The 22770-nt window shown below is 42.0% G+C and overlaps 1 protein-coding gene across 4 annotated transcripts in view; it reads right to left on the minus strand.

Annotated features, from left to right (window-relative positions):
- Positions 1–22770, minus strand: part of fbxo9 (F-box protein 9) — a 63157-nt gene that overhangs the window by 8685 nt on the left and 31702 nt on the right. For all 4 annotated transcript variants that reach the window (XM_055636169.1, XM_055636170.1, XM_055636168.1 and 1 more), the window contains exons 6-9: positions 19127–19257; positions 11586–11700; positions 7201–7319; positions 4075–4165 (exon numbers count right to left, since the gene is read on the minus strand). In XM_055636169.1, coding sequence (XP_055492144.1) covers positions 4075–4165; positions 7201–7319; positions 11586–11700; positions 19127–19257 — 456 coding nt within the window. The remainder of the gene's footprint in view (positions 1–4074; positions 4166–7200; positions 7320–11585; positions 11701–19126; positions 19258–22770) is intronic.

Raw genomic sequence — 22770 nt, forward strand, 5'->3', positions numbered from 1 at the left:
GGGGGCTGAGCACGCAGCCTTGAGGTCCTCCCTGTTGTCGTTGATTGTTATCGCGGCATTTCCACCAATACGAACTGTCTGTGGTCTGTGAATGAGGAAGACGAAGATCCAATTGCAGAGGGATCAGCAGTTGTATCATCAATGAAGATAAGTGAGCCAGTACCTTCACCTGCCATACATGCCCAGGCCATAACATCCCCAACACAGTGTTTCACAGATGAGGTAGCATGCTTTGGATCTTGGGCAGTTCCTTCTTTCCTCCATACTTTGCTCTTGCCATCACTCTGATATAAGTTAATCTTTGTCTCATCTGTCCACAAGATCTTTTTCCAGAACAGAACAGAAAAGACTAGGCTTGTATTCACTGACGTTTAGAAGGATGAGGGGGATCTTATAGAAATATAATATTATAAAAGGACTGGACAAGCTAGATGCAGGAAAAATGTTCCCAATGTAGGGCGAGTCTAGAACCAGGGGCCACAGTCTTAGAATAAAGGGCCCCTTAATTATTTATTAAAGTAACATTTATGATCGAGGCGAAAAAAACTTTTTCACCCAGAGAGTTGTGAATTTATGGAATTCCCTGCCACAGAGCGCAGTGGAGGCCAAATCACTGGATGGATTTAAGAGAGAGTTAGATAGAGCTCTAGGGGCTAGTGGAGTGAAGGGATATGGGGAGAAGGCAGGCACGGGTTATTGATAGGGAACGACCAGCCATGATCACAATGAATGGCGGTGCTGGCTCGAAGGGCCGAATGGCCTCCTCCTGCACCTATTTTCTATGTTTCCATGTAACCGTGGTTGCTATTTTAAGTACTTCTGGGCAAACTGTAACCTGGCCAACCTATTTTTGCGGCTAACCAGTGGTTTGCATCTTGCAGTGTAGCCTCTGTATTTCTGTTCATGAAGTCTTCTGCGGACAGTGGTCATTGACAAATCCACACCTGACTCCTGAACAGTGTTTCTGATCTGTTGGACAGGTGTTTTGGATTTTTTTCTTTAGTATAGAGATAATTCTTCTGTCTTCAGCTGTGGAGGTCTTCCGTGGCCTGCCAGTCCCTTTGCGATTAGTAAGCTCACCAGTGCTCTCTTTCTTCTTAATGATGTTCCAAACAGTTGATTCTGGTAAATATAAGGTTTGGCTGATGTCCCTAACAGTTTTATTCTTGTTTCTCAGTCTCATAATGGCTTCTTTGACTTTCATTGGCACAACTTTGGTCCTCGTGTTGATATACAGCAATAAAAGTTTCCAAAGACGATGGAAAGACTGGAGGAAAGACGAGCTGCTGAGAGCTCACTTATACCTGCATTATGGAGGCAATTAAACAAACCTGAGCAATTACAAACCTGTGAAGCCATGTATCCCAAATATTATGGTGCACTGAAATGGGGGGGGGGACTATGTATAAACACTGCTGTAATTTCTACATGGTGAAACCAAAATGTATAAAAATGGCTTTTTATTAAAATCTGACAATGTGTACTTTAACCACATGTGATTTTTTTCTATTACAAATCTCAAATTGTTGAGTACAGAGGCAAATAAATAAATGATGGGTCTTTGTCGCAAACATTATGGAGGCACTATGTGCAGGTGGATGAATGTCTTTGATGCTGAGGCAATGTTATTTAAAAATATTGAAAACATCAAAATACATACACATCTTTAAATGCAATTAAATAGATTGAGTCAAAGGATGTCTGCACTGGTCTCCAGTTAACAAAGAGCTGATGAGAAAAGATCGCTGAGGCAAGTAGAATGGATGTGTCTTAATGTTTAATTCAGTTTTGCTGCTAATGTTCCACTGGTTATTTCATCCTTTATATGTGCAAGCTGAAAAATTGCAATATCAAACCACTGAAAGTCACCTCATTGGATTTAGTAACAGTTGAACATGTTAAATACTTCAAATACATTTTTAGTCCACAATTTGACATTGAATAGATATGGGGTAAGATTCAGTTTTGATTGACCGCAAAAATGTAAAACTACGTTGTCAATTTGCAACTGAACATTAAGCAAATTAGTTGGAGTTCAGCAAAAGGAAAGAAATGTAGACAAACAGATTTCAAGCAGGCATAGCCAGTTTTAATCTCTTATTCTCATGACATAAACTCAATGAGTCGTAGCCCATTGAGTTTTTGCCAACTCATACTGTAAGTTCATAAATTATATGAACATAATTAGCACGGGTGTCAGAGGTTATAGGGAGATGGCATTAGAATGGGGTTAAGAGGGAGAGATAGATCAGCCGCGAATGGATGGCTGAGTAGAGTTGATGGGCTGAATGGCCTAATTCTGCACCTATCATAGGACCTTAGGCCATTTGGCCTATCAATTCTACTCCACCATTCAATCCTGGCTGATCTATCTTTCCCTCTCAACTGCATTCTCACGCCTTTTTTCCATAACCCTTGGCACCTGTACTAATCAAGAATCCGTCAATCTGCACCTTAACAATATTCAATGACTTGGCCTCCACAGCCGTCAGTGGCAATGAATTCCACAGATTCACCTATCCTCTGACCAAAGAAATTCCTCCTCGTCCCCTTTCTAAAGGTACATCCTTTTCTTCTGAGGCTGTGGCCTTTGGAACTAGACTCTCACACTTGTGTAAACATCAATCTCATTTCTTCACATTTCCATGCAATTTATTCTCACTCACACGCCCATTTCCCCCCCCACCCTTAATAAAGGCCAAAAAATGGCCTTTATTAAAATCTGACAATGCGCACTTCAACCTCATGTGATTTTTTTCTATTACAAATCTCAAATTGTGGAGTACAGAGGCAAATAAATAAATGATGGGTCTTTGTACCTGCCATTAAATAACCAAATATTATTTCCAACTGCAGCAAAGTTGATGACATAGTTGAGAAATCACTTTTTATTATTTATTGGGATTGAGGAAAATTATTTTTTTCCATGCACAATTATCTCGCATGCAAAATCTGTTAAAGTGATGAAAGCTAGCGCAACAGCAATTTTCAAAAAAGAACTGCACACATGCTAATAAAGAAAATAGACCCATGTGTAAAGAGTTGAGATCTTTTGAAGAGGCTGCACGGGCTAGATAGACCAAACAGCATCTTTCTGTACAATGCCCATCTATCAACAAGGTTTATAATGGTTAAAAATGAAACAAGAGCCTTCTTAAAAAAAAAAAGCCAAATAGTCCAGACAATCATATCAGATACACAATCAGGTTAACTTAATGTTTTTTCTCCCCCAAATCAAAGGGAGAAATGGTAGCTGATGCAAGAGTAAACTCAGCGACCTGCATAAGTGTGCACCGAGATAAATGATGCTGCCCATAAAGTTGGCCCAATCCAATGGAGTTTACTGCATTTACGCAGCTCTTCTTTCAAAATTGCTGTTGAAGTAGCTTTCATCCCCTGAACAGATTCGGCATTCAAAATAATTGTGCATGATCGGTTAATTGGCGTGGTATAATTGTGAATTGTCCCTAGTGCATATAGGATAGCGTTAGTGTACGGGGATCACTGGTTGGCACATACTTGGTGGGCTGAAGGGCCGGTTTCTGCTCTGTACCTCTAAACTAAACTAGCTGATTCAACTGAGCCATTTGGTGAATGTCTTTATCTAGATCAGGTGTGATCTGTTGGTACATACCCTTCATTGGAAGGTCTGAGGAGCAGTAGGAATATCATTAGTTATTATTTATAGGATTTTAAAAAAATGTTTGAAGAAAAAAATCTAAAAGCACAAATTTATTTTAGAATTTACCTTAGAGATACAGCATGGAAACAGGCCCTTCGGCCCATTCGTTCCACGCCGACCAGTGATCACCCTGTACACTAGCTTCACACTAACGACAATTTACAGAAGCCAATTAACCTAAAAACTTGGTGTGGGAGGATACCAGAGCACCCGGAGAAAACCCACGTGGTTCCATTTTTAATGGTAATTTAATATTGAAATGAAAAACGATTTAAATTACATTACAGCAGCAAGCAATCAATCAATGGAAATAAAACACCTGCATATATATTGTTATGTAAATACTATCCTCTTCAAATATCTTGTTTTAGAATACAGAAAAGGTGATGTACCTGTAATATTCCACCTGATGCCAAGCCCTGTAAAAACCATCCAGCGATTCCTCTCCTTGACGGACATAGGTCGTCTTACTTATATACACACCTAAACAAACATCAACACTGTTAGCAGGTACTCCAGAATTATAAAATACCTCTAACTAACTTGTCCAAGAACAAGGGGTAGCACGGTGGTGCAGCGGTAGAGTTCTTGGTTCTTGGTCTCATAGCGCCAGAGACCCTGGTTTGATCCAGCCCACGAGTGCTGCCTGTACATGTTCTTCTGGTGATCGCATGAGTTTTCTCCGGGTGCTCAGTTTTCCTCCCACATTCCAAAGACGTACAGGTTTGTAGGTTAATTGGCTTTGGTAAAAATTGTAAATTGTCCCTGGTGTGTAGGACAGTGCTAGTGTAGGTGGGTGATTGTTGGTTGGCGCAGACTCGGTGGTTCAAAAGGACTGTTTCCACGTATCTCCAAAGTCTAAAACAATGTCCAAGAACAGTTAGAACTTGGTGAGGCATGGTAGCACTTGGCTGTATGCCTCTCTACGATCAACTGCCTATGGACATTCATAATGTCTGTACCCAGCTGGGCAAGGACAGTTGCTACTAACTCTTCAATCACACAAGGGCTTAATATATTCCAGGCAAATAAGTTGAAAGAGAGATATTTGGAACAAAACATAAAAATTCACTTTTGAACAGAATCTTCAGATTGTAGTTTTTCTTACAAATCAGCATTAACATTCCTGAATTTGTTTATGTTAGAAATGTGTCCATGGATTGTTTGACCTGCATTTTTGTTAAACACTGGAACATTTGCGTTAAGATATGTTATACCATTGTTGAACAGAAATGTCTGACTTTCACACCTGGTGTTTCCCCTTGTTATACACGTCACCATCAGGCACTAACATCTCTAAACACTAAAAGGGGAGGCACAGTGGTGCAGCAGTAGAGTTGCTGCCTTACACTGCTTGCAGCGTCAGAGACCCGGGTTCGATCCTGACTAGGGGTGCCTCTGGACAGAGTTTGTAACGAGATGTTCTCTCCCACACAAACTGATTAAAACTTGTCCATTGGGAGGCAGGTGGTGTTAATGGACTGCAGGGCCGAAGGGCCTGTTTCCGCAGATATCTCTAAATTAAACTTGAAAAGGTTAATGCACAAAGTTATTGTTTTGCACATGCATTTGCTTGCACAATAGCGTCAGAGACCCGGGTTCGATCCCGACTAGGGTGTGGATTATAACACCTTATTGTAGATGGATGGAGTACTGAACATTCTGTAAGGCTGTCACAATGAGCCACTATACTTGGGAAAATGTGTAATGGGAAACATTTACTGCCAGCTGCCATGCACTGTGAGGATTTAGTCATGGGCTAAATAAAGTTTTGAGGCATTGGGGACTATCAAAGGAAAAAAAAGAGAAAACAAAAATTAATTTCTAAATTTTTAGTATTTCCAATTCTAAAATATGTTGGTGCTCCTAAATGCTCGGGTCTTGATGAAAAGTTAAATAATTTATGCAAAAATGGTAACGTTGCCCCGCTGCACAAATACATTGTTACAAAACTTTCCACAATGCTATTCCTATGGAGCACAGGAGGATCAGGGGTGATCCTATAGAGGCGTATAAGATCATAAGAGGAATAGATCGGGTAGATGCCCAGACGGTGTAGCTGGGAGGTTTAAGGTGAAAGGAAAAAGATTAAATAGCAGATACAGCAGGCAGTGAAGGGAAAGGACTATCCCAAACTTAAGGAAAGAGTTAGATGATACATTAGGGTTCGGAGGGATATGGAACAAATGAGGAGGACTGGTGTAGCTGGGAGTAGCGAATGGACGTTGGCAAAGAGTTGAGTATAGGAGCCTTCTGCAGTTGTATAGGGCCCTAGTGAGACCACACCTGGATATTGTGCGCAGTTTTGGTCCCCTGATTTGAGGAAAGACATTCTTGCTATTGAGGGAGTGCAGCGTAGGTTTATAAGGTTAATTCCCGGGATGGCGGGAGTCATATGCTGAGAGAATGGAGTGGCTGGGCTTGTATACTCTGGCGTTTAGAAGGATGAGAGGATATCTTATTGAAACATATAATTATTAAGGAATTGGACACGCTTGAGGCAGGAAACATGTTCCCGATGTTGGGGGAGTCCAGAACCAGGGGCCACAATTTAATAACAAGGGGTAAGCCATTTAGAACGGAGCCGAGGAAACACTTTTTCTCACAGAGAGTTGTAAGTCTGTGGAATTCTCTGCCTCAGAGGGCGGTGGAAGCCGGTTCTCTGAATATTTTCAAGAGAGCGCTAGATAAGGCTCTTCAAGATAGCGGAGTCAGGGGATATGGGGAGAAGGCAGGAACGGGGTACTGATTGGGGATGATCACCATGATCACATTGAATGGCTCGAAGGGCTGAATGGTCTACTCCTGCACCCATTGTCTATTGGCATGTTGGCCGGTGTGGGAAAGTTGGGCTGAAGGGCCTGTTTCCACACTGTATCACTTTATGAAACGATGATAAATCCAGATGACAAGAAATTAAAACAAATATATGGTTCTAAATTAGCTTTGACAACCTCCGCTGAAAATTTTATGTCACTACCGTTAAAAAGTAAATACACACCAAGTATAAATAATGAATTCTATGGAACTTAATCAATATGCAAAATTACTCTGGTCATACAAATAATGTTGTGAAGATGTATCTCCAATGAAAGGTCTGTGGAGCTATAGGAATATCATTCTTTAAAAATGGAGGATTTCAGCTATTATTTATAGTTTAAAAAAATGCTTGGAATTTCTAAAAGCACAAAGCTATTTTATACTTTGCTTCTGGGATACAGCGTGGAAACAGGCCATTCGGCCCACTGAGTCCACGCCGACCAGTGATCACCTGTACATTAGCACTATCCTACACACTGGGGACAATTTACCAAAGTCTATTAACCTACAAACCTGTACATCCTCAGAGTGTGGGAGAAAACCGGGTTTACAAATTGCTGAATGGAGTTCAAACTTGTTAAACGTTGCAAACTTGATGGAGAGGAGGACGGGCACCTGCAACAATGAATCTCTGCCACCATTGCAAGGGAAGGATTTTTCTACCATCTACACGCAGTAATTTCCTATTACCAACTTACCATCGAATCGAACGCGGGGCCTTTCCAGAAACATCTGTCTCCAAGAACTGTACAGCACCGAGTTGCTACATGCTCTGCCCCAGACTTTCAGGCAAGCCAAACGCCATATTTCAGGATCTCTGACAAAAAGAAGTGAAGAAAAATTAAAACTAGGCAGGAACACAAACACTTCTATATTTAAAATAGCAACTGCAAAATACTCAACTGCAAATAGGTATACTGTGAATACCTATCACCATATTTCTACCCTCAGCACTTTTAGAGATGCTGGTAAAGTCATAAATTAAACCCTTTCTTAAATCCCCTAGATTAGTTGCACTATTATATCAGGCAGAGCATAACGCTAATGCTTCTGTACGCTGAAAGCAAGCAGATTGTGGCTACAACCAGTTTGCAAATCTGATTTGACATACTGCTGCAAACCTGGACCTTAACAATGCAGCGGGCAACCCATCTTAGATTGGCATGGAGGACCCACTGCTAAAATAGCAGGGCAATATCCCACATCCTCAATACACTCCATTCCCATCCCTTGTGTCCGTGCTTACACACAGATCATCAAGTTATTTGCAGACTGGTTGCTGACTGATGTGGAGCTGGTATGGGTTAAACTGCAGGCTTGTCCCTTTCCAGACATCATGGACAGCTTTGTTCGACTGGTTTGGTTTTGGAGAAGGGAGTGGGAGTGCGATTTAACACCAAGTATTAAAAGAATGAGGTGCTCTACTAGACCAGGAGAATATGAGGGGCTGTGGTACTCCATGAGGATTGCAAGATGACAGGAATAAAAATAGGAGGAGCGCATAAGACGATGGTGAGGCCACATTTAGAGTATTGTGTTCAATTTTGGGCACCGTGTATTTTGGGACGATTTTGGGACGATGTTGACAAGCTGGAAAGGGTGGAAAGAAACAAAAAACAACAAAAAAATGCCTAGAACAGTAGCTTTTTCACTGTAACTTGGTACACGTGACAATAAACTAAACTAAATAAACTAAGATGTATGAGGATATTGCCAGGACTCGAGGGCCTGAGCCACAGGGAGATGTTGAGCAGGCCAGAACTTTATTTCTTGGAGCACAGGAGGATGAGAGGAAGTGATCGGGTAAACACACAGTCTCTTGCACAGAGTAGGGGAATTGAGAACCAGAGAACATAGGTTTACGGTAAGGATGGAAAACGTTAATAGGAACTGGAGGGGTAACTTTTTCTTACACACACAAAAGGTGGTGGGTGTACAGAACAAAGTGTCGGAGGAGGTAGATGAGGCAGGCACTATCACAACATTTAAGATGAGGTTTAGAGGGATATGTGCAATATATAGGCAGGTGTTACATGTTGGTTGATGTGGGCAAGTTGGGCCGAAGGGCCTGTTTCCACGCTATATGACTATGACAGTCATAGTCATAGAATTGGGCAACTTGCTAGAAGCAGAAGACAAGCAGGTGTATAAATGGGAGAGAGTCTTTAGCAAGAAGCAAAATCCAACAAGGGATCTCCTACTTTACCTCTGAGGATTCCACTTTATTTAAGAGTAACTTAACGGGACGAGCTATAAGCAGGTTATTTATCCTGCACAACTCTGGATTCACCAGAACCTTTTCATCGTCTATCAGTCAGAAATGTTGGTACGGTTTTTCTATGTATCTGGAATGAATGTCGCCTAATGCCAAACAAGAGGCTCGACGTCATTTGGGACATATCATCCCGATGCCAAACACTCCTTTCACTACTGGCACTATGGAGTACAACATCTTTTCTCCATTCATTCAGGGAATGTGGGCTTTGCAGGTTGAGCCAGCATTTAATTGCCCATCCCGAATCGTTCTTGAGGAGGTGGTGAGCTGTTTTTGGCAATTAAATAAGGTCATCTACAAAGATCACCATCAACTAAAACAAATGCAACCACTTGCCAAGGTTTCAGGTACAATACTCCTCAAATTGACAATTTCTATCACCTTGTAGAACAGGGCCACATAAGAGGGAATGTCTTCACCTCCACAGACCCGTCCAAATCACATACTGTACTGATTTGGTAAAATATAGTTGTTCCTTCATTGCTGTTGGACTTAACTCTAAGAAGTCCACAGCCAACAGCACAGTGGGATAACCTTGACTAGACTGAATGCAACAGTTTAAGTAAGAGGGTCAAATGCTTTCTTGAGAGCAATTGAAGATAGGTAATAAATGGTCATCATTCAGCAACACTTGCACCCCATAAATCACCAAGGACATTCTAGCCAATTTTATTCTGCTTTAGACTTTAGAGGTACAGCGTGGAAACAGGCCCTTCGGCTCACCGAGTCTGTGCTGACCAGCGATCCCTGTACACTAGCACTATCCTACACACTAAGAACACTTTACAAATTTACCGAAGCTATTTAACCTACAAACCCGTACGCCTTTGGAGTGGGGAGGAAACCAGAACATCCGGAGAAAGCCTATGCGGTCGCAGGGTGAACAAAGAAACACTGAATAGACAGCACCCGCAGTCAGGATCGGTGGCGCGGTAAGGCAGAAACTCTACCGCGGTGCCACTGTGCTGCCTCAAGACCTTTTCTGAATCGGAGACAGAATTTGTGTCCTAGTCTCTCCCATTGGGGAGCTTGCCTGGACTAACTCTTGCACCTTCCCTAGCTGCAGACGTCTCATGCCTGGTGACTTGTCCTCTACAGACCTCTACGGTCTGCAGTGCCAGCATCTGAGCTGGTGTCCACAAGCGTTAGTTCATCTGACAAGATTGCATACATCGTGCAGCTGCCAGCTAGTCAGCTCGAACTCTGTGATTTCTGATGAGAGGGGAACTAAGGTATGGTTACAATGAAGGCATGGGGGAGGCCAGTGAGGTGAACACATCGCATGATTGCAAAGTGGAATCTAAGCAGGAGAATTATGTGGTATGCTCAGACCTTACTTGGTTGCCAAATACACCATAATAGCTGTTTCAACAAGGGTCAGGGATATGCCTGTGAGGCAAGGCTGCATGCACGTCCCACCATTTCGCAGCTGTTGATGAAATCTGGAGGGTGGCTAATGCTGCACAAAGTTGGGTGGTTAATAGTGAACTGTTATTTAAGAAGAGCAGCTAAGACAAGTCTGTGAATGACAGGTCAGTGAATCCCGATGTAAGTGGTGGGTAAGTTGAAGGGGATTCTGAGGGACAGGATTTACCGGCATTTGGATAGGAATGGACCGAGGGGGATGGGCACGGACCGATTGGGGGGGGATGGGCTCTGAGCCATTGGGAATAACCAGCATAGCGTTGTGGTTGGGAAAATGTTTCTCTCAAATCTGAAATAATTTTTTGAGGTGGTCACTAAGAGGATTGCCGAGGGCAAGGCAGTGAAAGTTGACTGTAGCGAGGCCTTTGACAAGGGCCAGCATGGCAGCTTGTATACAAGGTTATAATTTCAAAGAATCCAAGTGAGGAAGAAGTCAAAGGCACAGTGGCGAAGCAGTAATTGCTGCTTTACAGCGTCAGAGATCCGGATTCGATCCTGACTTTGGGTGCTGTCTGTACAGAGATCTCCCTGTGACCGCGTGGATTTTCCCCGGGTGCTCTTCCGGTTTTCTCCCACACTCCAAAGACGCACAGGTTTGTACGTTGTGTGATCAATGGACTTGGTGTAATTTCTCCTTGCAGTTTCCTCCCACTTCCTTATGTCTGAATGAGCTTTTTGATTTCTGCGGGTATAGGACCTTTCCCTTTCTCTCCCAATCAACCACCATGGCAAATGGTGCTGAAAGTCAGGGCGGTCGATCTTGTCCATGTTCAGCCATGGACTGAACTAAGTTCCTCACGTCGCTGAAATAATCTTGACCAACCATTTTAGTCAAAAGAACCGTCCCTTTAATAAGGTTCAGCAGTGCCGCTAATTAGTTCCAATTAACGCTACCCACTCACAAGATCTGGGCTCCAAAGCGTTCTGCAACACCAGCATGCTAGGCACTGTGTGGACTCTTGAAACCAGGAAAACGAGGATGCAACTTGAATTTAGGGCACATCTTACAGCACACCAGCAGATGTAGGTTAATCATGCCATATCTCAACATTCCCTTTTTAGTCCCCAAAATCTTTTCACCGCTTTTCTGACCAAATCGATCAACAAACCTTCACATACTGAGAAACAAGGAACTGCAGATGTTGGTTTACACACAAGGACACCAAGTGCTGGAGGAACTCGGCGGGTCAGGCAGCATGTCTGGAGAACATGGATAGGTGACGTTTCCAGTAGGCACCCTTCTCCAGACGGATTCTGAATGAGTATGAAGGGAACAGACCCGAAACGTCACCTATCCATGTTCTCCAGAGATGCTGCCCGACCTGCCGAGTTACTCCAGCACTTTGAAACCTTCATATATGTTGCTCATTCGTAAACAAGTACCTTGCACAAATGTAGAATGTTCTGCAAACCATGGATAATTGCTCCAATGATCGTAGGTCCAAGTCGCCTGACACAACCCATCGAAATATATACACAAGGATTTCAAAAGGGATATCTGCAAAACGAAGAAGCGTTAAAACAAACAAGTGACAAACCCAATGTGATGATTGGTTACACCTTATGGTACAGCAGAATTATCTTACAAACTACAGACATACATGCTTAATCCAAATGCTGAATTAAGAAAGGACTGAACAGCTAGGAGTCACTCCAGAGCAGAAAGTCTTGACTCAGCAGATAAGCTCACATCTCTAGAGGACACAGATAGGTAGCGTTTCAGGGCAAGACTGTTCTTCAGATCCATGGATCAATTATCTCTGGATCTACGTCCTCCAGTGATGTTGCCTGACCCACTGAGTTCCTCCAGCAATTTGTGTTCTATACAAGATTTCAGCATCTGGCGTTCTCTCTTGCCTCTTTAGATGTTATTCCATATGGTCATTGCAAGATTTGATCTTCATTCCAAGGCTGCTTTACTTGCCCATCACAATTCTTTTTTTTTGTGAGATAGCTTGTTCCTATTTCATCAAGATTTAATTAACAATTTGTAGCTGGGTTTTAGCCAAACAAGGCAAATGCTGAATCATGAGGATTACTAAAAGGAAGGAGCAGGAGCTGCTCCCAGGTTGCTGGGCCGAGAGTGGGGAGGATGTCTTAGGCTTGGACTCCCAACCTAACCATGGAAGCTCACCCTAGGTACTTTGGTTTATTGATAACAATATCTGTACCCAATCTGTCATCTTGGATTTTTTTTGCCCAAATCTCTCACTTATTTTGGGAGTGGCTACAGATATGCTACCTAACACAACATCTGCCCCAATCAGACGCCCTCTCTCTCCTGTTCAACACCAACCAGGCAAAAACCTATCTATCCCTCCTGACGGGCGGTCATGGTGGCGCAGCGGTAGAGTTGCTGCTTTACAGCGAATGCAGCGCAGGAGACCCTGGTTCAATCCCGACTACAGGTGCTGTCTGTACAGAGTTTGTACGTTCTCCCCGTGATCTGCATGGGTTTTCTCCAAGATCTTCAGTTTCCTCCCACACTCCAAAGACATACAGGTTTGTAGGTTAATTAGCTTGGTAAATGTAAAAATTGTCCCTAGTGTGTGTAGGATAGTGCTAATGTGCGGGGATCGTTGGTCGGCACAGACCCGGTGGGCGAAGGGCCAGTTTCCACACTGTATCTCTAAAAAACAACTAAACTAATACAATGGGCCCCTGTTCCCCAGCATGCCTGAACCCAGTTATCTCATCTCCTCCACAAAGCGGGAATGCAAATTAGAGACCTTGAAGAGGACCATGTCTTCAGTCAAGTCAAGAGTGTTTAATGTCAATATGTTTCAAATGGAACAAGGACATTCTTATTTGCAGCAGCACAACAGAATATGTAAAGATGGTACTCTGTGGACAATATAACAAAAAGTTCAGACACACACATATATCCCCCAACATGCCCCATCTACACTAGTCCCACCTGCCCGCATTTGCCCCATATCCCTCTAAAACCACCCTATCCATGTACCTATCTAAATGCTCCTTAAACGTTGCAGTAGTCCTTGCCTCAACTACCTCCTCTGGCAGCTCGTTCCATACACCCACCAAAAAGTTACCAGTCGCTCGGGTTTCTATTGAATCGTTCTCCATTCACTTTAAATCTACGTCCTCTGGGTTACCCACACACACACACACACATAATTTATATATAAATATATATAAATATAATATATATATATACACACACACACACACACCACACACACACAAATACCCACACACAGGCTCACAAGCTACTGAATTCTGCAGCAACATACACTGGTGTACATCGTTCACAATGCCCTGTTCACTGCCTCGTTTATGCACATTTTACAAGTACGGCTTGACTTTGAGGTACACGTATTTATTTATTCGTAGTTAGATTGTAGACCATAATGATCACATATATTGCCCATCCAATAGATATTTCTTGATTATGCTTAAATTTTTGTAGCTGTGTTCTCACTGGACATAGGTTGGAAATTCCAGGATCATGTTCCAGTGACAGTGAAGTTTGGTTATGGGGTCATCATGCCACAGAAACGGTGGCATTGCCACAGACCCAGCATAAAGAAACATCTGTTGAAAGAGGAATGATGACCAGCTATGAGTTGGAGCAAGAATAAAATTATGTTGAATTGTAAAATGGCATGTACTGTATATTAACAATTCATTCTTATGGCTAAACATATGGGGCGGCACGATGGCACAGAGGTAGAGTTGCTGCCTTACAGCTCCCTTTTACTTAACACAAAGGGTGGTGGGGACCTGGAACTCACTGCCAAGGGTGGTGGATGAGGCTGATAAGATAGTGGCGTTTAAGAGACTTTTGGATAGGCACATGCTCAATCCTGACTACAGATGCTGTCTGCACGGAGTTGTACGTTCTCCCTATGACCATGTGGGTTTCTTCTGTGTGCTCCAGTTTCATCCCACACTCCAAAGACGTGCAGGTTTGTAGGTTAATTGGCTTTTGCAAAATGATAAATTGTCCCTAGTGTGTAGGGCAGTGCTAGTGCTGCATGGGGTGATCGTTGGTTGGCATGAATCCGGTGGGCCGAAGAGCCTGTTTCCCTGCTGTATCTCTAAACTAAGAATATCAAGTTGGTAGGAAGGAGATCCTTTCAGTCAATGAATGTTCATAATACACCATTTAAAAAAATCAACTATGGTGAAAGTTTGAAATCTGGGAAGCATAGTTGAGGTATTTAAAAATGAAATTGGTAGTAGACAGGGATAGGCAGTGTTATTTGATGGGTGTAAAGGTCTAGTTTAAGGTATATTTCTGGAGTAGGATGGGCACAGTGAAAGAGACCAGACAGGAAAGTATGCCACTTTCAAAGCACCAACTCCGAGCATTATTGCAAGCTGGGAGACCGGACTGCCTCTGTTAATCCATAAATGCTTCCGTTACAGCAACAACTATTCAGCATTTCTTGTGGGTAATGATGACCTGAGAACAAAGCAAGGCACAAAGACGAGCTGTATCTTTTTACTGGAACCATGAGTCAAATCAAAACCTGTGATAAAAGGTTCCAAAGTACATTTCCTATGGTTTCAACATGCTCTTGCAAAACATAGCAAGGGAACTACATAGCCTTTTCCAGTTAAATACCACTACTGATTGTTTGCTCATAGTGGAGGCTCTCTCAAAAATGTTATCTAGCCAAAACTATAGCAGAAGATGGCACCAGTTGTTATTCTATATAGCCAGTCACACCACACGCTTGATTGAACCTGTCAAGGTAATCTTGTCAAGGATCTAAATGTCGTCATGAAATTCAGGTTAGTCAAGTTTTCTAAATAATTCCAAGTCCAATGTTGATAAAGTAAACAATGATGTTATCACATTAATCTGAGCAGTCGGTACTTCTAAATCTCCTATTACTGAGAATATCAGGTTCCTATCTGTAAAGTTATGTTTGAATTATGACAAAAACTCTAAACAATAATGTCGCAATGCACTAAGGACAAAGAAGGTTAAGGGCAGTTTAAAAGGTCAATGTGAATTCTACGACAAAAGTCTTGGTCTTTCTTTCTGCATTTTTAATATTTAATATTATTTATTAAAATTATCAATTACTGAGGTGAACAGAAGAAAGCTTTCCTTTGAAGTCATCTTTATTCTTCAACTGAAGTCATCCATTGCTACTGTTGAAAACAACACAGTTCGCTGGGGGAAAATCAAAGCAGCGGTCACCTGACTTCTTTACCTTTTCTTGCAACTTGGGAGTAAATAACAACTTGCTTTTAACTCTTCCAAGATGCATGCAGGTTCACATTAGTTTAAAAGGAGGCAAGATTTAAAGGAAGCAAAGTTTAAAGAAGACGTGCGGTGCAAGTATTTTTTAAACACAAAGGGTGATGGGGGCCTGGAACTCACTGCCAGGGGTGGTGGATGAGGCAGATAGGGTCTCCCCGATATCCCACAGCTCCGCTCTTGCTTCTCCTCCCCTTGTTCATAACAAGGACAGAGTCCCCCTTGTCCTCACCTTCCACCCCATCAGCTGTCGCGTACAGCATAAAATCCTGCAACATTTTCGCCACCTCCAATGGGATCTCACTACTGGCTACATCTTCCCATCACCACAATTTTCTGCTTTCCATAGACCGTTCCCTCCGCAACTCCTTGGTCAACTAGTCCCTTCCCATCCAAACCACCCCCTCCCCAGGTACTTTCCCCTGCAACTGTAGGAGATGCAACACCTGTCCCTTTACCTCCCCCCTTCACTCCATCCAAGGACCCCAACAGTTTTTCCAGGTGAGGCAGAGGTTCACTTGCACCTCCTCCAACCTCATCTACTGTATCCGCTGTTCCAGGTGTCAACTCCTGTACATCGGCGAGACTAAATGCAGGCTCGGCGATCGTTTCACTGAACACCTCCGCTCAGTCCGCCTTAACCTACCTGATCTCCCGGTTCGTCAGCATTTTAACTCCCCCTCCCATTCCCAATCTGACCTTTCTGTCCTGGGCCTCCTCCATTGTCAGAGTGAGGCCCAGCGCAAATTGGAGGAACAGAACCTCATATTTCGCTTGGGTAGCTTACACTCCAGCGGTATGAACATTGACTTCTCTAACCTCAAATAGCCCTTGCTTTCCCACTCTCTCCATCCCCTCCCCCTTCCCAGTTCTCCCACCAGTTTTACTGTCTCCGACTACATTCTAGCCCTGTCCCGTCCACTCCAGACATCAGTCTGAAGGGTCTTGTTCCGAAACGTCACCCATTCTTTCTCTCCAAAGATGCTGCTTGCCCTGGTGAGTTGCTCCAGCATTTTGTGTCTACCTTAGGTTTGTAGGATAATTGGCTTGGTAAAATTGCAACATTTTGATTGAAAGATTGAATTTCCTTCTTAGGAAGAGATGGCTGTAGGTACATTTAATCACAGTGTGTAAAATTATGCAGAGTCTTGATATGGTGAATATTTCCATTTAAAAAGAGAAGCAAAAAAACTATGGATATATATTTCTGATAATTTGTGGAACGTTTAGAGTTAAGGAATATTTTTTCAGCCAAAGAATGATGGGGATCTGGAACTGACAAGATAAAAAACCCGCACCATATTTTAGGAGAACTACAATGATCATTTGATGTTAGATTGTCATCATAAAGAAGAATATTCTCTTTCATGATTACCCCAGAGAGAGGCGTGGTTCCCTTTCTATGGTGCAGGGATGTCAGAATGAAAAATTACAGTTCGGCCTAAAGTGAGAAAGAATTTAAGTGCTACTGGGTACTTCTCTATTGAAAAAGTAAACTCACAAGTTGACATTGCGACATTATTTGTTCTTTCTTATTAATTAACTGGTTTGAAATCTGTATCAATTGACATTTGAACTCAATTTTCTCCATACAGAAGAGCTATCTGCCGAGGAGCATAAAACAAAGCTGATCATTTGAAAACTTACTGTAAACATTTGTTAAACGAGATCAGGTAGCCGTACTTGCATTATCCTGTTGTAACATGTTGAAAAACTACTGAATGGGAGGGCCCTTTGGCTCACCGAGTCCACGCTGTCCAGTGATCCCTATACACTAGCGCTATCCTACACACGAGAGACAATTTACAATCTTTACTGAAGCCAATTCACTTACAAACCTGCACGTCTATGGAGTGCGGGGGGAAATATGAATGCAACAACTTTACCACTGCGCCACATGCTGCTCCAGGAGTATACTGCAAATGCTGTTTTACAAAAAAGACACTGTGCTGGAATAACTCAGCGGGTCAGACAGCATCTCTGAAAAACATGGATAGGTGATGTTTCAGGTCGGGACCCTTATTCAGACTAAAAAAAGGGTCTTGACTCGAAGCATCATGCATGCACATTCTTTTTCAGAAAAGTATATAGGACTGTATTGGAATACCAACTCCTACTGGACTGTCCCAATTAATTGTGTACCATGAGCTGATACCTATCACACTGTTAAAACTAATTTTTCACAACATCTTTAAAATTAGCAAAAAAATGATTCAGTCTACAGATCTGCCTGAATTTATGCACATCTTTCGATGGAATAAAAATCAACCCATTTGGCAGTTTAAAAAAGTAATTCAATGAATTAACAACTCGTATCCATAATTTAATATGCAACATTCAAACTTTAAATGTATTAGCCAAAAGACAATTGTATTATTTGATTTGTTAATGTTCAGCAAGCACAAAAACAAAAATGACAGTGCATAAACAAGCTACAGTTGACTTTTGCTGGAATATTTCTCTGGTTTAGAAATAAAACATGACAAATGGAAAACCATAGAGTGCAAATCATGGTAATGTGAAGTTCATAAGTTCTAGGAGCAAATTAAACCATTCAGCCCATCAAATCTACTCCGCCATTCAATCATGGCTGATCTATCTTTCCCTCTCAACCCCATTCTTCTGCCTTCTCCCCACAACTTTGGATGCCCTTACTAATCATGAATCTATCAATCTCCATGTTAAAAATATCCATTAACGACCTCCACAGCCATCTGTGGCAATGGATTCCACAGATTCACCACCCTGTGAATAAAGGAATTCCTCCTCATCTCGATTCTAAAGGCACGTCCTTTTATTCTGAGGTTAAAGGGTTCTGGTCCTGGACTCTCCCAAAAATGGAAAATCCACAAGTAAATATTGCATAAAAATGTTGGAAAGACCCAGTAGATGATGCAGTGCATGTGGAGTTAATATTTCAGATTGATGACCTTTCATCAGAACACATTACAATATTATTGATCTAAGATATTCACTTCTTTTCTCTCTGCTAAATGAAAATGGTGAGTATTTCCATCATTGTTCAGATCAGCTAAAATGAAAGCAGGTTGTAAAATTGTTATGCTCTTCGAATCATATCTGGTGCCTTTTCTAGAGTACTCAAATCATTAGCAATAAAGTAGGACATTCTCGGTATACATTCATTTTTGTTTAGTTTAGAGATACAGCATGGAAACAGGCCCTTCAGCACACTGAGTCTGCGCCGACCAGCGATCCCCGCACACTAACACTGTCCTACAGACTAGGGACAATTTACGAATTAGCTTACAAACCTGTATATCTTTGGAGTGCGGGAGGAAACCGGATCACCCGGAGAAAACCCTTGCAGGTCACGGGGAGAATGTGCAAATCCCGTACAGACAAGCTCCCACAGTCAGGATCAAACCCAGGTCTCTGGCACTGTAAGGCAACAACCGTACCACTGCGCCACGATGCTGCCCACATCTCATCTATCTGGTGCCTTTGCTTGAGTACTCTTAAATCATTAGTGACAAAGTGGGACATTTTTTATAAATACACAAGAATATACTTCACATGCATGTTGAAACGTTGCTTCTGGCCTACTACTCATGTAGTGCTCCACATACTCTCCGATTGGAAATGAATTACATTGTAAGTATACTCTGATTTTTCATAGGCAATTCACTCAAAGGAATCTACTGCAGAAGGTGGCAAGAAGGAGGTGTACCTGATATGTGTGTTTGGTTCACTCCAAACTCTGGTTGACAAAGTTTGTGCAGTGAGTCCTGTAAGCTGAGCTGCTGTTGAAAGTACGGCAATAGATCAGTTACTTCATTGGTCTTCCCCTTATCTTCCTTGCTGTAAAATATATTTAACATTAAATTAGCATTTTAGCAAGACGTTGTTTTTAATCTGTAATCAATTGCGTGAAAGGCTTAGACACAAATGCTGGAGTAACTTGGCGGATCAGGCAGCATCTCTGGAGAAAAAGGAAAGGAATATTCGTACTGCTGGGTTGCAAACTCTTGGACAGAGCACAATGCAGATTCACCAAATGATATAGTGGCAATACTGCATAAACCTGGCATGTACTTCAGAAGAAACCCAAGTTTGAGGGTTTATTTAATCATGGTATATAAAATGATAAAGTAATCTGATTGGAAAAAGGTAAATAAAATAATTCCAGTTGGAAGAGAATCAAGAAGAGGGCATAACCTTACATAGAACAATATAGGACAGAAATCGGCCTTCAACAGTTCACATGCCAAGTTAAACTAATCTCCTCTTCCTGCTTGTGATCCATGTACCTCCATTCTCTGCATATTCATGTGCCTATCTAAAAGCCTCTGAAGTGCCAAAATTGAAATTGACTTGTTACCACTACTGCTGGCAGTGCGTTCCAGGCTCCCACCACTCTGTGTAAAGAACATTTGCCCAGCACATTCCCTTAAAATGCATGCCTGCTCACCTTAAAGCTATGCCCTCTCATCTTTGACATTTTCATCTTGGAAAAAGGGTTCTGATTGCCTACCCTATCTATGCCTATCATAATTTTATACATTTCTACCACATCTCCCCTCGGCCTTCCAACAATTCAAGTTTGTCCAACCTCTCTTCATAGCTAACACTCTCTAATCTATTCTGGAAAACCCTTTCTGCACCCTTTAGTAAGCTTCCCTTTACAGCCTTCTTGTAACGGGGTGACCAGAAATGTACACAATACTACAAATTCAGCTAACCGAAGATCTATAAAGCTGCAAAATGATACTTTATGTATAAATTAGGAAAAAGGGGAGGCAAAACATCAGGCAAGGAGGAAGAGAAACAAATTAAATGCTCTGCTTCCACCTTATGGTAGGGTTGAGTACTGCACTTGTGAACATGCATTTCTCAATTGGATATAAGACGTCAACTGGCAATATAATATGGTCCGAAGGGTCTAGACTGAAACGTCACCCATTCCTTCTCTACAATATGGTTAACAGCACCACCTACTGGTGAGATTGTTTTAGACCATTGACACATAAATAGATAGAAGCTAGTTTACCTTAATTTCACATTGTAAACCAGAGTGGCTGCTTCAGACACCATCAACAAACACATGATGCCATAAAAGATGAGAAAATGTTATTGGAAATGATCAGAAAATACCACAATCTTAACATTCCCTTTTGTGTGTTAACAGCAGAAAAAGACAGTTGAGGCCAATGATTGGTCTGAAGAAGGGTTTCGGCCCGAAACGTTGCCTATTTCTTTCGCTCCATAGATGCTGCCGCACCCGCTGAGTTTCTCCAGCATTTTTATCTACCATATGATTGATTACGATCTTTTTAGATGGGACACAAGCTTGAACGGCCAGATGGCCGACTCTTGTTCCTTGATCTTAAATATGCAGCTTTGTAACTTTCCACTCTTATCTAAGCATTGCTCTCTTGTGTGACACGTGATAGTTCTCAGGAGTAATTGGTCAAAATTAGACCACCCATATTGAAGCAATGACCAAGAAAGCACACCAACGCCTCTACTCCCTAAGAAGTTCGGCATGGCTCCAATAACTCTCACCAACTTCTACAGATGCGCCTTAGAAAAGCATTTTATCGGGATGCATCACAGCATGGTTTGGGAACAGCTCCATCCAAGACCACAACAAATTGCAGCAAATTGTGGACGCAGCCCAGACCATCAAACAAACCAACCTCCCTTCCATTGACTCCATTTATACCTCACGCTGCTTCGGCAAGGCCAGCATTAAGGACAAGTTGCTCCTTGTCCACTCCCTCTCCTCCCTTCGTGCAAAAGGCATAGCAGTGTGAAAACGCACACCTCCAGATTCAGGGACCGTTTCTACCCAACTGTTATCAGTCAACTGAACCATCCTATCGCAACCAGAGAGCAGTCCTGAAATACTATCTATCTCATCGGGGACCCTCAGACTATCTTTGATCGGACTTTACTGGCTTAACGTTGCATTAAACGTTATTCCCTTATTATGTATCTGTACACTGTGGATGACTCAATTATTATCATGTATTTTCTTTCCGCTGACTGGTGAGCATGCAACAATAGCTTTTCACTGTACCTCAGTACACGTGACAGTAAAGTAAACTGAAAATTGCATGGGTAAGAAACTCGTAAAAATCAAATATTCATTTAGTTTATTAGAAGAAATGAAAATCATATTCTCTCTTTCCTCCTGTAACACAACTGGCCATATCTGCTTGTCTGAAGAAAGGTCTCAAACTTGAAAACATCACCCATTCCTTCTCTCCACAGGTACTGCCTCACCCGCTGAGTTACTCCAACATTTTGTGTTACCTTCTGTCTGTCATTACTTTGATCTAATTACTCTTATTCTGTCTCTACGGACTAAACTGCTGGGTCTCTCCAGGAACCAACACATTACACAGAGACCTTACTTGTATTCTCTCTCAGACACAAAATGCTGAAGTAACTCAGCAGGTCAGGCAGCATCTCTGGAGAAAAGGAATAGGTGATGTTTCAGGACTCTTCTTCAAACTGAGAGTCAGGGGAGGGAAAAACTAGAGATACGAAGAGGTACAAAGAACAATTGAATGAAAGGTATGCAAATGGATATCCCCAGTTCTGGCAAAGAGTTAACAGCACACAACATTAACCATTTCTCTTTCCACAGAAGCTGCCTGACCAGTCGAATGTTTTCAGCATTGTCCGTTTTAATGCTATTATTGCAATGTTTACAAAGACCAAACCAAAAACCAAGAAACCAATTTATAGGTAAGTTAAACTTCCTCATCAATGATAATTAAATGGCAGATATTCAGTACTTTAAACACTTACAACAATGGTGCTATGATTCACATGCATTTACCCACAACTATTCTTTGGGGGAAAAAAGTATTCATTTGGACATGAAATGTAATATTTTTTAAATAAAAATAAATGTTAAGGTAGAAAATAATGAAAAATTACTGTGAGAAACAGGATTATAACATCTTTAACATCATACACCTCAGGAAGGTGCTTTATGTTAAATTATTACCTGGCTTCATTTTTATTGCTTGCATTGACACCTGGAAACCTTTCATTTAATCATGTATGCAATGAAAAGTTAATTGCATTTAGCAACTGGACACAAAAAGCTGGAGTAACTCAGCGGCTCAGGCAGAATCTCTCGAGAAAATTAAAAATAATATTGGGCACCATATCTGCCCCCATGAGGAAGGATGTGCTGGCCCTGGAGAGGATCCAGAGGAGGTTTACAAGAATGGTCCCAGGGATGTTTGCGTTAAGCCATGATGAGCGTTTAACGGCACTGAGCTTGTACTTACTGGAGTTTAGAAGAGTGAGGGGTACTGAGGGGTCACTGAAACATACCAAATAGTGAAAGGCTTG

Source organism: Leucoraja erinacea, chromosome 5, assembly GCF_028641065.1.
Source record: "Leucoraja erinacea ecotype New England chromosome 5, Leri_hhj_1, whole genome shotgun sequence".
Classification (NCBI taxonomy): Eukaryota; Metazoa; Chordata; class Chondrichthyes; order Rajiformes; family Rajidae; genus Leucoraja; species Leucoraja erinaceus.